The sequence below is a fragment of the Mobula hypostoma genome, chromosome 4 (genome assembly GCF_963921235.1).
Source record: "Mobula hypostoma chromosome 4, sMobHyp1.1, whole genome shotgun sequence".
Lineage (NCBI taxonomy): Eukaryota > Metazoa > Chordata > Chondrichthyes > Myliobatiformes > Myliobatidae > Mobula > Mobula hypostoma.
The window spans coordinates 101,949,867-101,966,619 of NC_086100.1; the positions used below are offsets into that span (position 1 = coordinate 101,949,867).

General features: G+C 42.4%; 1 protein-coding gene across 4 annotated transcripts in view; it reads left to right on the forward strand.

Moving 5' to 3' along the window:
* Positions 1 to 16,753, forward strand: part of afap1 (actin filament associated protein 1) — a 343,466-nt gene that overhangs the window by 159,352 nt on the left and 167,361 nt on the right. For all 4 annotated transcript variants that reach the window (XM_063046311.1, XM_063046314.1, XM_063046312.1 and 1 more), the window contains exon 2: positions 7,931 to 8,059. In XM_063046311.1, the coding sequence (XP_062902381.1) occupies positions 7,931 to 8,059 (129 nt within the window). The remainder of the gene's footprint in view (positions 1 to 7,930; positions 8,060 to 16,753) is intronic.

Sequence of the window (16,753 nt, forward strand, 5' to 3'; positions counted from 1 at the left end):
AGTTTACTACCCATTTTTATTCTTTTCATGGAACTGAAAAGGGTGTTGGGATTAAAAACAGAAAGTACTAATTTAATCTTCAACTTGAAAGGTTAACTCTGTTTCTCTTTCCTCAGATGTTGCCTGACCCCCAGAATGTTTCCAATAACTTTTTTTCTATTTTAGACTTCCCTCATCTATTGTTTCTATCTGATTTCCTGTAAGTCAGGTGCTTCAGCTGCATTGCCATGTACAGTATCTCTGGACTTTTATAAAGAATATCAAAGTTCTTTGTATTACTATGCATGTAACGTTACACAAGTAATTCCTAAACTCTCCTGATAAATATTTAATATAGCGTGCACAGACATGTGAGAAAGTTCTCGTTGAAGAGACTATTTTGGATATAATCCACCTCCTAATCTGACCTCTCCCAATTTCACCTTATCAGAACATATGTATCAAAGACCTTCACCTCTTCCCTATGATCTCTTCATTGAAATAATTTATCACAGTGCCATCTGTTCTGCTGTAATAGTTAAAACTGGATTCTTTTAATTTATGTATTTATACATTGTGTAAATTCTTGGAAGTCCATAAGGCCGACTAACCAGTAAACATGAAAAAGACGGCAAAATGGTATTTTCAAACTCTTTCAGCCTTTCCCTTAGTTTCCTGTAGGGTAAAAACCTCATTTTCTCCAAGATGCTGCATGTGTAGACCATTATGAAAACAATATGCAATGCTGTTAACATTTAAAGCTGGTAAGGAGCTTTACCAATTAAAAATATTTTTTTCTAAAGTGAGGTTTAATTAAAATTCAAGCACTAATTTTGATGTATCTGTGATTCAAAAAAAAGTGTTCTCTATTTTATCATATTTAAGATAATCACTGATAAGGGATATGGTTGCTTGTGGGTGCAAAGTCAGGCTGGACTGATTAAAATGTTTTCCATGAATATGTTGGTAATAAGATATGTGGAGTTCCAAGAACAGCATGCAATAGGGTAACTACACGTTTTGAAGTTGGTGAATTAATTTTACGCAGGTGAAAAATCTTTACAGACCATATCAATCCACGTTTGACAGCTCTCTGTAGATCAGAGAATGATGTGGTGGTAAACTCTATTCAGTTGCAACAAAATCCTGACCCTTGGAACAAATATATTGGAACAAATACATTCTAGATTTTGTATGCCTTGGATTTTCTGGTTTCTATGCAAGCAAGTTACCTTTAGCAAGAAAGTACATACATACAAACAATTTTTGAAAAACGTTATCACTTGCTCAATTGTTTCTTGCCAGTTTGACCCCTGAAGGCAGTGGTGAGTGTGGTGTGTGTGTGTGTGTGTGTGTGTGTGTGTGTGTGTGTGTGTGTGTGTGTGTGTGTATATATATATGTATGTGTGATGTCAGATTTTGTGCCTATATGTTTAGGGGAAGAGGGGAGAGATTTAATATTATTACTCGTATTGGTTTATTACTGTCACATGTACCAGGGTATAGTGGAAAACTTGTTTTGCGTACTGTTCATTACACAGTGAATTGAGGTATATGAGGAAAGCAATAACAATGCAGGACAAAGTAATAAAGCTACCAAGAAAGTGCAGTGCAGTTAAGTGCAATATAGACAATATAGTACAAGGTAGACTGTGAGGTCAAGAGTCTATCATATCGTATCCGTTCCAGAGTCTGATAACAGTGGGATAGAGATTGTCCTGGCTACTTTACTGAGGCATTGAGAAGTTTGGATAGAGACCATAGAGGGGAGGCTGGTTCCTGTGATATTCTGAGCTGTGCCCACTACTCTCTGCAGTTTCTTGCACGTTCTTTCACATGCAGAACAATTGCCATGCTAAGCTGCTAAGCATCCAGACAGAATTTTTTCTGTGCTGAACTGATAAAAGTCAGTAAGAGTCGATGGTGATGGGCTGAATTTCTTTAGCCTCCTGAGGAAATAGAGACATCGGTGAGCTTTCTTGGCCATGACACCAATGTGATTGGGTCAGGACAAACTAGTGATGCTCACACCTAGGAACTTGAAGCTCTCAGCTCTCTGAACTTCAACACCATTGATGTAAACAGCAGCACGTGCAGCACACCCCCTCACCTCTTTCTGAGGTTAATGTCTTGTTGACATTGAGGGAAAGGTTTTGTCAAGACACCATGTCATTAAGTTCTCTACCTCCTCCTTGTACTCCAATTCATCATTATTTGAGATGTGGCCCACTACGGTGGTTTCATTTGCAAAACCTGTAGATGGAGTTAGAGCAGATCTGGCCACGCAGGGAGTAGAGTTGGGGACTGAGTATGCAACCTTGTGCAGCACCAGTTTTTGGAATAATCATGGCAAGTGTCGCTATCTATCCTTTCTGTTTGTCAGAAAGTCATGGATCTAATTGCAGGGTGAGACATTAATTTCCAGGATCTACAGTTTGGTGATGAGTTTGCTTAAAATAATAGTATTGAAGTCAGAACTGTCAATAAGCAATAATCTGACAGAAGTACATTTACTGTCCAGAAGCTCCAGAAATGAGTATAGAACAAGGGAAGATGACGTCCACTGAAACTTGTTTCGGTAGTTGGCAAATTGTAATGGGTTGAGGTTGTCTAAAAAGCTGGAGTTGATGCGTGCCATGAATTCCTTATGGAAGATATTAGAGCCACTTGGTAGTAGTCATTAAGGCATGTTGTTTTGTTTTTCTTGGGTACCATGTTGATAGTGGTTTTCCTAAAGCAGGAGTGAACCAAGCCTGAAGCAGGGCGAAGTTATAAACGTCTGCAAAAACATTTTTAATAGGAACCTGATAGGCAACTTTTTCACCCAGGAATGAAACCCTTTTTTACTGGGCATCTCTAGAGATATGGCTCCTTAGTCCCATGCTAACAGCCACCGAACTCAGCGGTGAGAACCGCACCTTCTACAGATCCCGTATGTCTAGGGTAAATATGACTTGGGTCCCACCAAACCCATGAGTTTGGGATGTCTCACCCACCCGAGCCCCGAGTTATGTGAATACTGTGTAACTTACTGCTCCCATTCAATTTGCCCGGTGGCAAGAAATAACAGACCGTACACTGCATACAATTATAAAGAAAGTATATTCATGAATGTTAGCTTAACCAAACAGTTATTAAAGAAAAGAAAGAAAGAAAACAAAAGGGCCCATCATAATTAAACAGTCAAATGTGCAAAGGTTGGAGCTCAAATTTTCCAAAAGCCATGATGTCCAATGTACTCACGATGCCCACTCCTGTTCACTGGTCCCCGATAGAATTCCCCATCGGATCATGCATTCCCTCTGGATTGAATCCTACAGGCACTTTTCATGAGCTCCTCTCTCCATCTCTCGCTGAAAATGACCGACCCACCTCAGTCACAAAACCTCTCCCCCGCGTTGTATAGAACCTTCTCCCAATTCCACCTCCTGACTGGATGGCACAACATTCCTAAGCATCCCTTATCCTTAACCCTAACACTACCAGCAGGACACACTGCTTCCATAGAAAAACATTACATGAAATATCCTTCAACATTAGCAGTAAAAATTTTACCAGGGCGTTACAGGAATAAGCTAACAGAGGATATGGCTGAGGCAGGCACAAAAACAACATTGAAAAGTGTATTCAACAGGTATATAGACAGCAACTACTTAGAGTAGGGGTTCCCAACCTTAACACCATGGACTACTACCATGAACCAAGAGGTCCGTTGTCCCTGGGTTGGGAACCTCTGGCTTTGAGAGGTATGGGCCAAACAAACGCAAATGGGACTAATTTAGATAGGTATCTTTAGTCAGCTGTTCTGAAGGGCTTGTTTCTATGCTGCTTGCCTGACTCTATGATATATACATGGGAGTGCAATGTGTATGTAGTTGAAGGCAGTGTTGTATACTCTAGATCATAACTGTGAGCATCTCCATGGGATGTATTGCCATTTTAGTGACCTTACTCCATTTTGACCCCTTACCTCAGTCTTCATTTTGGTTGTTTTCATTTCCTTGCTCTCCAAGTCCCTGAACAGTAACAACCTCTAATAGATACTGGATGTCCTGTACCTAAAAACCTCTAATAGTGATTGGACATCCTGTACCTAAAAACCTCTAATAGTGACTGGACATCCTGTACCTAAAAACCTCTAATAGTGACTGGACATCCTGTACCTAAAAACCTCTAATAGATACTGGACATCCTGTACCTAAAAACCTCCAATAGATAGTGCACATCCTGTCCCTTAAGGTTCTAGAAGTTTTGACTATCAGCAAAACCCTGCCACAATTATTTAAAAGCTGTTAAAAGTAGACTAAGTATTTCAAAAAATTAGAAAGCTAAAACTCCTAAACCTTTTATAAGTTATTAAAATAAACTAAGTCAAATAGTTAATAAATAGACTTCCCTTCCATCCCTTTCTACAGTTCTCTTTGAAACAATGGGGATTTCCATGTTTGACCATGCATGTCTGGAAATTATGAGCTTGTTTCTCTTCAAGTATGTAAATACCAGTAATTCCATTCTGAACTCCCAGTATTTACCAGCAAGATGCTGGCAATAATACCTGCAGTCCTTCTAGGGCAAGTGCCTGATACCTCATTATAAAGGTGTGTGCAGTAGTCTTTGATTTTCATGGTTAAGTTTGGATAGATAGATAGATACTTTATTGATCCCCAAGGAAATTACAGTATCACAGTGGCATTACAAGCGCACATATATACAAATATTAGAAGAAAATTAAGAAAAAAAAAGTTACCTCAAACAGTCTAATAGGAGGGTGTATTTTCAGTAGGAAAGACTCTAACTGGATGTCATCATAATTGCTATGAAGAATACCATTATCAGTACCATCCCAGCTAGAAATCTAAGCTGGGCATTACATGCCAAGGTATGATAGCATTTGGTATTTTCAACAATCACAGATTCATGAGATAGAAAAACAGATTTGTTTCACAATATTGCAGTTTGAACTTGGAACAAATCAGACTCAGTTCAGCAACATAACAGACGTTTTTAATGTAAATTTCTTCACTTGTAATCTAGACATAAATGTAGAAAATGCATTGGTAGTTTGTGCTAAATGTCCCAAAACATCAGCAGTATAAAAATTAACCACAACCAGATATCTACAGAAATATTTCCCAAATCGACCTTTTATGCCTCGCTTCAACACATCACTCATTGTCCAGCAGAAGTTAATCAAATCTCTAATATGACTGGCTGCTCTCATTAGTTTCTAGTTAATTGTTTGTCATAACTGGTGTGGACCTTCAGATTGACCTTTAGGAATCTTTTCAGTGTTCTGATTGGATGCACTGTGTAGTGTTAATTGTAAATCTACAGCCAATGCTGCATTAAGCAAACTCCTCACCAAACTCCTAGACCTGGGAGTCAATACTTCCCTTTGCAAGTGGATTCTTGACTTCCTCACCAACAGACTGCAATAAGTAAAGACAGGCAGCAACATATCAGAACACACTTGTCCTCTAGAATCCCCTTACTCTATTCCCCGAACTGTGTGGCTAGCTCTGCTCTAACTCCATCTGTAAATGTGTGCTGATACCACCGCCGTGGGCTGTATCTCAAATAATGTTAGGTCAGAATACAGGAAGGAGAGCCTAATGGTGTGGTGTCATGACACCAGCCTTTCCCAGCAAAACAAAAGAGCTGGGCATTGACTTCAGGAAATAATGTTGTGCGCATGCCCCAGTCTTCATCGATGGTGCTGAGGTTCAGAGGGCTTCAGAGTTTCAAGTTCTTCGGAGTGAACATCACTTATATCTTGTCCTGGTCTAACCATATAAATGTCACAGTCTAGAAAGCTCACCAATGCTTGTACTTACTCCGGAAGCTAGAGAAATTTGGCATGTCCCCTATGACCCTCACCAATTTTTATTGACTACTCCACAGAAAATATCCTATCCCAATGCATCACAGCTTGGGATAGCAACTGATCTTCCTGTGACCGCAAGAAACTGCAGAGTTGTGGACACATCATGGAAATCGGCCTCCCCTTCATGGATTCTGTCTCTGCTTCTCACTGCCTCAGAAAAGCAGCCAACATAATCAAAGGTCTCACCCATCCGGGACATTCTCTTTCCTCCTCTCTTCCGTCAGACAGAAGATGCAAAAGGTTGAAAGCATGTTTTACCAGGCACAAGCACAGCTCCTACCCTGCTGATATAAGACAATTGAATAGTTCCCTAATACAATAAATTGGGACTTTTGACCTCACATTCTACCTTGCTATGATCTTGACCCTATTGTCTACCTGACATTCACAACACACTGAGGAACTCAGCAGGTCGGGCAGCATCCATGGAAATGATCAGTCAACGTTTCGGGCCGGAACCCCTTGTCAGGACTGTAGAGGGAAGGGGCAGAGGCCCTGTAAAGAAGGTTGGGGGGGAGGGTGGGAAGGAGAAGGCTGGTAGGTTCCAGGTGAAAAACCAGTAAGGGGAAAGATAAAGGGGTGAGGGAGAGGAAGCAGGGAGGTGATAGGCAGGAAAGGTGAAGAAGGAATAGGGGAAAACACAATGGGTAGTAGAAGGAGGCGGAACCATGAGGGAGGTGATAGGCAGCTGGGGGAGGGGGCAGAGTGAAATAGGGATAGGAGAAGGGAGGGGGAGGGAATTACCAGAAGCTGGAGAATTCTATGTTCATACCAAGGGGCTGGAGACTACCTAGATGGTATATGAGGTGTTGCTCCTCCAACCTGAGTTTAGCCTCATCATGGCAGTAAAAGAGGCCATGTATGGACATATCCGAATGGGAATGGGAAGCAGAGTTGAAGTGGGTGACAACTGGGAGATCCTGTCTGTTGTGGCAAACGGAGCGGAGGTGCACTGCACTTTTGCTGTAGCTGTTACACTTTATTCTACACTCTGTTACTGTTTTACTTTGATCTACCTCAGTGTACTGTGTAATGAATTGTATGCACAGTATGTAAACCAAACTTTTCACTGTAATTGGGTAGATGTGCCAATAATAAACCAATTCCAGTTCACAAATCATGATCTAGGATATCTTTAACTTAAGAAATCATTATTGTTTTTTTTTCTGCCCTTTTTGAGTATTAGCATCTGACTTATTGCTTCAATTTCTGTGCTGCTGGCTGAACTTGCAGACTCATAGTACTGGGGCAACCACAACTAACCATGCCAATAAGAGAGAATGGTGGTCGGGGTAGGGAGATGAGTGACAGTAGAAAATGAAGGTGGCACGGTAAGAAGATGTGAAAGCCCAGGGGAGACTCCTCCTGATTACCGTGGCCCCAAGATACATAATCAGTTGCAGGATTAGGCCGCAGACTAAGAGATCTATTTTCCATTATCAACAGAGGTGGTATCAATGTTATGCCCTCATCAAAGTTTGAAACCTGTACCTCCATCATTTCATGTAAATGAAAGAGTGACGAACAAACCATTTTGTTTATGAAAGATTGTCAAGACAAATAGAAATTACTGGCAGATTTCTGGGGCCTAACTAAATAATACCATCCAGGCCATGGTCTCACCTCACTACTGCCATCAGGAAGGTGGTACAGGAGCCTCAGGACCTACACCACCAGGTTCAGGAGCAGTTATTATACCTCAACCATCTGCCTCTTGAACCGGTGGAGATAACTTCACTCACCGCATCACTGAATTGTTCCCACAACTTATGGACTCACTTTCATCTCATGTTCTCAATATTTATTGCTTGCTTGCTTATTTATTTATTTATGTCTTTATTGTATTTGGACAGTTCGTTGTCTTTTGCACCCAAGTTGGTGGAGTCTTTCATTGATTCTATATGGTTATTATCGTGTTACAGATTTATTGAGTATGACCACAAGAAAATGAATCTCAGGGATGTGTACAGTGACATATCTGCACTTTGATATCAATTTACTTTGAACATTGAGTCCTTGTATCATGTGAACATGGGTGGATTGACCATTGTTCTTTGCTTTATTCAGTGATGGAAGAGTTGATAGCAGAATTGCAACAATTTCTGGAACTTCTGGACCATGAATACCTGACTTCATCTGCCCGACAGAAAAAGACTGCAGTCTATCACATTCTGCAGAGGATCAAGTCAATATCTGGTCAGTATACAATCGCCGTCTTTGGCTAGCTAATTCTAATCTTAGGCAGATTCAATGATTAGTCAAGGGTCTGAAACTTAAATTGGTACTGTGGCAGGATGAGGGTGAATCAGAGCGGAAACACTGTTTTGTCTTTTACAAAGAAGCTTGAAATTCTACCAGGGAAGAGAGTATATAAATCTGTTAATATCATCCATCCCTAACACAGGACAAAGATTTTGCTTCCTGAACATCTTTAGGTGTATCTTATGTATTTTGGGCTACTGATCATGAAAATCACCATGAAATTTCCCTATCACGCACCATTTTTTGAAATCACTAATGTTGATTATTTCAATTCATAATTCAAGTCAATTAAAATGTTGCCTACAGTGTAAGCTGGAAAGTTTCCTATCTTGTCCAGACATGCTTGGGCATGCTTAGGCAGCGCGGCTGCTGCAGGGCAGGACAGGTTTTAGTAATAATTATTGGGTTCAGGACTGTAAGGATGGAATTTGCTATCACCAGGTACAAAAATTTCTATGAAGGATTTTGATAATTTAGACAGATGCTTCCCAGAATAACTGATGCCAAGATTAAGGGAAGCATTTTTGTTGGTCCACAAATCAAACAGGTCGTCCATGACAGGCAATTTGAAGAATCTCCCAGTGGGACCGGAGAAAATCACATGGAAGGCATTCAAGGAAGTTGTTGAAATTTTTCTCGGCATCTACAGAGCACCAAACTACATGCAGCTGGTTGAAAACATGCTTCAAGCATATAAAACCATGAAATGCAACATGTTGCTAAAGATTCATTTTCTGCATTCCCATTTAGACTTCTTCCCTGCAAATCTTGATGCTGTTAGTGACGAGCATGGTGAAAGGTTTCACCAGGACATTGCAGTCATGGAGAAAAGATACCAGGGCAATTGGAATCCATCAATGCTGGCGAATTATTGTTGGACTTTTAAGCGAGAAGCCTCAGACACTGAGTACAAATGAAAATTATTAACAAAATATTTTTAACTTAGTTGAATTATTGCAAAGCATCAACACCATTATGCAATTAAACACATTATATTCAATAAAAGTTAATTTGTTGTTTCTCCAAATTCCTACGTGATACAAGTAGTCTGAAATTATAGCAACATACATCAAAGTTGCTGGTGAACGCAGCAGGCCAAGCAGCATCTATAGGGAGAGGTGCAGTCGACGTTTCAGGCCGAGACCCTTCGTCAGGACTAACTGAAGGAAGAGTGAGTAAGGGATTTGAAAGCTGGAGGGGGAGGGGGAGATGCAAAATGATAGGAGAAGACAGGAGGGGGAGGGATAGAGCCGAGAGCTGGACAGGTGATAGGCAAAAGGGGATACGAGAGGATCATGGGACAGGAGGTTCGGGAAGAAAGACAAGGGGGGGGGTGACCCAGAGGATGGGCAAGAGGTATATTCAGAGGGACAGAGGGAGAAAAAGGAGATTGAGAGAAAGAATGTGTGCATAAAAATGAGTAACAGATGGGGTACGAGGGGGAGGTGGGGCCTTAGCAGAAGTTAGAGAAGTCGATGTTCATGCCATCAGGTTGGAGGCTACCCAGACGGAATATACGGTGTTGCTCCTCCAACCTGAGTGTGGCTTCATCTTTACAGTAGAGGAGGCCGTGGATAGACATGTCAGAATGGGAATGGGATGTGGAATTAAAATGTGTGGCCACTGGGAGATCCTGCTTTCTGTGGCGGACAGAGCGTAGATGTTCAGCAAAGCGGTCTCCCAGTCTGCGTCGGGTCTCACCAATATATAAAAGGCCACATCAGGAGCACCGGATACAGTATATCACCCCAGTCGACTCACAGGTGAAGTGATACCTCACCTGGAAGGACTGTTTGGGGCCCTGAATAGTGGTAAGGGAGGAAGTGTAAGGGCATGTGTAGCACTTGTTCCGCTTACACGGATAAGTGCCAGGAGGGAGATCAGTGGGGAGGGATGGGGGGGACGAATGGACAAGGGAGTTGTGTAGGGAGCGATCCTTGCGGAATGCAGAGAGAGGGGGGGAGGGAAAGATGTGCTTAGTGGTGGGATCCCGTTGGAGGTGGCGGAAGTTACGGAGAATAATATGTTGGACCTGGAAGCTGGTGGGGTGGTAGGTGAGGACCAGGGGAACCCTATTCCTAGTGGGGTGGTGGGAGGATGGAGTGAGAGCAGATGTACGTGAAATGGGGGAGATGCGTTTAAGAGCAGAGTTGATAGTGGAGGAAGGGAAGCCCCTTTCTTTAAAAAAGGAAGACATCTCCCTCGTCCTAGAATGAAAAGCCTCATCCTGAGAGCAGATGCGGCGGAGACGGAGGAATTGCGAGAAGGGGATGGCGTTTTTGCAAGAGACAGGGTGAGAAGAAGAATAGTCCAGATAGCTGTGAGAGTCAGTAGGCTTATAGGAGACATCAGTGGATAAGCTGTCTCCAGAGACAGAGACAGAAAGATCTAGAAAGGGGAGGGAGGTGTCGGAAATGGACCAGGTAAACTTGAGGGCAGGGTGAAAGTTGGAGACAAAGTTAATAAAGTCAACGAGTTCTGCATGCGTGCAGGAAGCAGCGCCAATGCAGTCGTCGATGTAGCGAAGGAAAAGTGGGGGACAGATACCAGAATAGGCACGGAACATAGATTGTTCCACAAACCCAACAAAAAGGCAGGCATAGCTAGGACCCATACGGGTGCCCATAGCTACACCTTTAGCTTGGAGGAAGTGGGAGGAGCCAAAGGAGAAATTATTAAGAGTAAGGACTAATTCCGCTCTGAAATTATATTTGTGTTCATCTTCAAGCAGTCTATCATAAACAAAAAAGAATTCTGAGGAAGCAACACTTTTGAAAAAATTTGTTGTCCAGTGGAAAGGTATCTTTAATTGGATTTGAACCCCAAGGTCTCTCTGTTCATCAGCACTTTAGTGCCCTATCATATACTGTAAATGCCTGACTCATCTTGATTTCCAAAAATGCATTACCTTGCATTTTTCATTTAAATTTCATAACTTTATAATTTTTTACAAAGTAATCAAAAATTGATTAAAGTTTACAAGGTAAAATTGATGTATTTTTGATCATTTCCACTGGGTTTTGATTCATCCCTCATAGAGTAACTGAGAAACAGCCCTTTCAGCTCAACTCGTCCATGCCGGCCATGGTGCCCACCAAGCTAGCCTCATTTGTCTGCATTTGGGTCCACATTGACATGTTGTTACTATACCTGCCTCAACCACTTCTCAATGTCCTGACTAAAGTCCAGTGTGCCAAGTGCCTTATTCAACACCCTGTCTACTTCCAGCTGACTATACACATGTATTCCTTGGTCCGTCCTTTTGTTGAAGTTCCTGCTCTTATCAAACACCCTTTGCATCATCCTAGCTAGATACGGAGTAGAATAATATGCCCTTTGAACTAAAATGACTTGGGTCTCACACTGGTGTTGCAGAGTGACCCTGCTTCTTGTCTCAGCACAATCCTTTATGAACGCTCACCCCAGGCTAAAGTGATGGGATGTATCTGTCACACTGGATTAAACAACTGTGCTTTTGAAAATCTCCAATAATATATCTGTTAGCCTTTTCCCAACTGACATTTTGGAATAAGCTCTCATCAGGTTGCAGTATTCTCTTCAATGTTTAAGTTTGCTGTCAACACCACTGGCATTGGCCGTTTCAAAGGTTGAGAGGAAAAATAAATGAACCAAAATTGAATGGTGAGCAAATATGTTGTGCAGAATGGCCTATTTCTGCTCCTGTGTTTTATGGTCTCATACACACAGTGGCCACTTTATTAGGTACATCTGTAATGCAAGTATCTACTTACCCAATCATGTGGCAGCAAATGAATGCATAAAATCACACAGACATGGTCAAGTTGTTGTTCAGACCAAATATCAGAATGAGGAAGAAATGTGATAGAAACATAGAAACATAGAAAATAGGTGCAGGAGTAGGCCATTCGGCCCTTCGAGCCTGCACCGCCATTTATTATGATCATGGCTGATCATCCAACTCAGAACCCAGCCTTCCCTCCATACCCCCTGACCCCTGTAGCCACAAGGGCCATATCTAACTTCCTTTTAAACATAGCTAATGAACTGGCCTCAACAGTTTGCTGTGGCAGAGAATTCCACAGATTCACCACTCTCTGTGTGAAGAAGTTTTTCCTAACCTCGGTCCTAAAAGGCTTCCCCTCTATCCTCAAACTGTGACCCCTCGTTCTAGACCTCCCCAACATCGGGAACAATCTTCCTGCATCTAGCCTGTCCAATCCCTTTAGGATCTTATACGTTTCAATCAGATCCCCCCTCAATCTTCTAAATTCCAACGAGTACAAGCCCAGTTCATCCAGTCTTTCTTCATATGAAAGACCTGCCATCCCAGGAATCAATCTGGTGAACCTTCTTTGTACTCCCTCTATGGCAAAGATGTCTTTCCTCAGATTAGGGGACCAAAACTGCACACAATACTCCAGGTGTGGTCTCACCAAGGCCTTGTACAACTGCAGTAGTACCTCCCTGCTCCTGTACTCGAATCCTCTCGCTATAAATGCCAGCATACCGTTCGCCTTTTTCACCGCCTGCTGTACCTGCATGCCCACTTTCAATGACTGGTGTATAATGACACCCAGGTCTCGTTGCACCTCCCCTTTTCCTAATCGGCCACCATTCAGATAATAATCTGTTTTCCTATTTTTGCCACCAAAGTGGATAACTTCACATTTATCCACATTAAATTGCATCTGCCATGAGTTTGCCCACTCACCCAACCTATCCAAGTCACCCTGCATCCTCTTAGCATCCTCCTCACTGCTAACACTGCCACCCAGCTTCGTGTCATCCGCAAACTTGGAGATGCTGCATTTAATTCCCTCATCCAAGTCATTAATATATATTGTAAACAACTGGGGTCCCAGCACTGAGCCTTGCGGTACCCCACTAGTCACCGCCTGCCATTCTGAAAAGGTCCCGTTTATTCCCACTCTTTGCTTCCTGTCTGCTAACCAATTCTCCACCCACACCAATACCTTACCCCCAATACCGTGTGCTTTAAGTTTGCACACTAATCTCCTATGTGGGACCTTGTCAAAAGCCTTTTGAAAATCCAAATATACCACATCCACTGGTTCTCCCCTATCCACTCTACTAGTTACATCCTCAAAAAATTCTATGAGATTCGTCAGACATGATTTTCCTTTCACAAATCCATGCTGACTTTGTCCGATCATTTCACCGCTTTCCAAATGTGCTGTTATCACATCCTTGATAACTGACTCCAGCAGTTTCCCCACCACCGACGTTAGGCTAACCGGCCTATAATTCCCCGGTTTCTCTCTCCCTCCTTTTTTAAAAAGTGGGGTTACATTAGCCACCCTCCAATCCTCAGGAACTAGTCCAGAATCTAACGAGTTTTGAAAAATTATCACTAATGCATCCACTATTTCTTGGGCCACTTCCTTAAGCACTCTGGGATGCAGACCATCTGGCCCTGGGGATTTATCTGCCTTCAATCCCTTCAATTTACCTAACACCACTTCCCTACTAACATGTATTTCGCTCAGTTCCTCCATCTCACTGGACCCTCTGTCCCTTACTATTTCTGGAAGATTATTTATGTCCTCCTTAGTGAAGACAGAACCAAAGTAATTATTCAATTGGTCTGCCATGTCCTTGCTCCCCATAATCAATTCACCTGTTTCTGTTTGCAGGGGACCTACATTTGTCTTTATCAGTCTTTTCCTTTTTACATATCTATAAAAGCTTTTACAGTCCGTTTTTATGTTCTCTGCCAGTTTTCTCTCATAATCTTTTTTCCCCTTCCTAATTAAGCCCTTTGTCCTCCTCTGCTGAACTCTGAATTTCTCCCAGTCCTCAGGTGAGCCACTTTCTCTGGCTAATTTGTATGCTACTTCTTTGGAATTGATGCTATCCCTAATTTCTCTTGTCAGCCACGGGTGCACTACCTTCCTTGATTTATTCTTTTGCCAAACTGGGATGAACAATTGTTGTAGTTCATCCATGCAACCTTTAAATGCCTGCCATTGCATATCCACCGTCAATCCTTGAAGTGTCATTTGCCAGTCTATCTTAGCTAATTCATGTCTCATACCTTCAAAGTTACCCCTCTTTAAGTTCAGAACCTTTGTTTCTGAATTAACTACGTCACTCTCCATGTTAATGAAGAATTCCACCATATTATGGTCACTCTTACCCAAAGGGCCTCTCACGACAAGATCGCTAATTAACCCTTCCTCATTGCTCAAAACCCAGTCCAGAATAGCCTGCTCTCTAGTCGGTTCCTCGACATGTTGGTTCAAAAAACCATCCCGCATACATTCCAAGAAATCCTCTTCCTCAGCACCTTTACCAATTTGGTTCACCCAGTCTACATGTAGATTGAAGTCACCCATTATAACTGCTGTTCCTTTATTGCACACATTTCTAATTTCCTGTTTAATACCATCTCCGACCTCACTACTACTGTTAGGTGGCCTGTACACAACTCCCACCAGCGTCTTCTGCCCCTTAGTGTTACGCAGCTCTACCCATATCGATTCCACATCTTCCCGGCTTATGTCCTTCCTTTCTATTGCGTTAATCTCTTTTTTAACCAGCAACGCCACCCCACCTCCCCTTCTATGGAACGTGACTGTAGAATGACTGCTTGTGTGGGGGGGGGCACGGGGGCATTGGTCTGAGTATCTCAGAAACTGCTGATCGTCTGGGATTTTCATGTACAAGTCTCTAGGGTTCACAGAGAATGGTGTGAAAAGCAGAAAAAAAATCCAGTGAGCATCAGTTCAGTAGCCAAAGAGAAGTCAAATGAGAATGGTGAGAATGGTTCAAGTTGACATGAAAGTGACAGTAATTAAATAGCCATACGTTATAACATTGCTGTGTAGAAGAATATCTCTGAACACACAACACGTAAAACCTTGAAGTAAATGGGCTACAGCAGCAGAAACCACAAGCATACGGTACATACAAAATTATAAGGATAGATAGGAAAAGTTTCTAAATCTCTGCAGCATATCTTTAGTGTAAGAAACATACTGGGAATCTGAGGATCAAAGAGTTTTAGGAATCTGGAATGCACTGTCTAGTGGAAGCAGATACTCTCACAACATTTAAGGACTATCCAGATGAGCTAATGAATTGCCAGCAAAAAGTAAGCTATACACCAACCATTGATAGATGGGATTACTACAGATAGCTATTTGATAATGGGACAAGATGTGGTAGGTTGTATGGTCTATTTCTGTACTTTATGATCCTATGAACAGTGTTTTATATCTTTGTAGACTTACTGCTATTGATGTCAATAACATAAAGTTCAGGTGTTGCTTTGCAACTCTACGCAGCAGGCCAGGCAGCATCTCTAGGGAGAGGTACAGTCAACGTTTCGGGCAGAGACCCTTCGTCAGGACCAACTGAAGGAAGAGCTAGTAAGAGATTTGGAAGTGGGAGGGGAAGGGGGAGATCCAAAATGATAGGAGAAGACAGGAGGGGGAGGGATGGAGCCAAGAGCTGGACAGTTGATTGGCAAAAGGGATATGAGAGGATCATGAGACAGGAGGCCCAGGGAGAAGAAAGGGGGGGGGGGAGAAACCCAGAGGATGGGCAAGGGGTATAGTGAGAGTGAGTGGGTGAGAGTGAGAGAGTGAGAGAGTGAGAGAGTGAGAGAGTGAGAGAGTGAGAGAGTGAGAGAGTGAGAGAGTGAGAGAGTGAGAGAGAGAGAGAGTGAGAGAGAGAGAGAGAATGAATGTGTGTATATAAATAAATAATGGATGGGGTACGAGGGGGAGGTGGGGCATTAGGGGAAGTTTGAGAAGTCAATGTTCATGCCAATGTTCAGCAATTAAAGTATTGTTTAGATCTCATCACCATGCTATAAGGAAGGATGTGATTGTGTTGGAGAGAATGTGTCGTTCTGGCCACCACATAAGCGGAAGGTTGTCATTAATCTGAAAAGGGTGCAGAACAGTTTCACAAAGATGTTAACAACAGGAATTCTACAGATGCTGGAAATTCAAGCAACACACATCAAAGTTGCTGGTGAACGCAGCAGGCCAAGCAGCATCTGTAGGAAGAGGTGCAGTCGATGTTTCAGGCCGAGACCCTTCGTCAGGACTAACTGAAGGAAGAGTAAGGGATTTGAAAAATCCCTTGAAAAAGGGATTTCAAATCCCTTACTCTTCCTTCAGTTAGTCCTGACGAAGGGTCTCGGCCTGAAACGTCGACTGCACTTCTTCCTACAGATGCTGCTTGGCCTGCTGCGCTCACCAGCAACTTTGATGTGTGTTGTCACAAAGATGTTGCCTGGATTAGACTTTAGTTATGGGGAGAGATTGAATAGGCCGGAAATGAAGACTGAGAGATGCCCTGATTTGTGTATTTAAGATCGTGAGAGGTATAGATGGGGTAGATAGAACATTTACCAAAAGCTTATCAAAAACAAGAGGGCATAGATCTAAGGTGAGAGGAAGGAGCTTTAATGGGGATCCGAGGGCTAAGATTTTTTATATACACAGAGCTTCGTTGCTATCTAGACATGCTGCCAGAGGAGGTGGTGGAGACAGATACAAACCTACTATGTTTCAGGGACATTTAAACAGACACAAATACTGTCCTGTGGGAAAATCAGACTGGTTTTGCATGAGCATGTTGAGCTGAATGCCGTTTCTTTGCTGTATGACTATG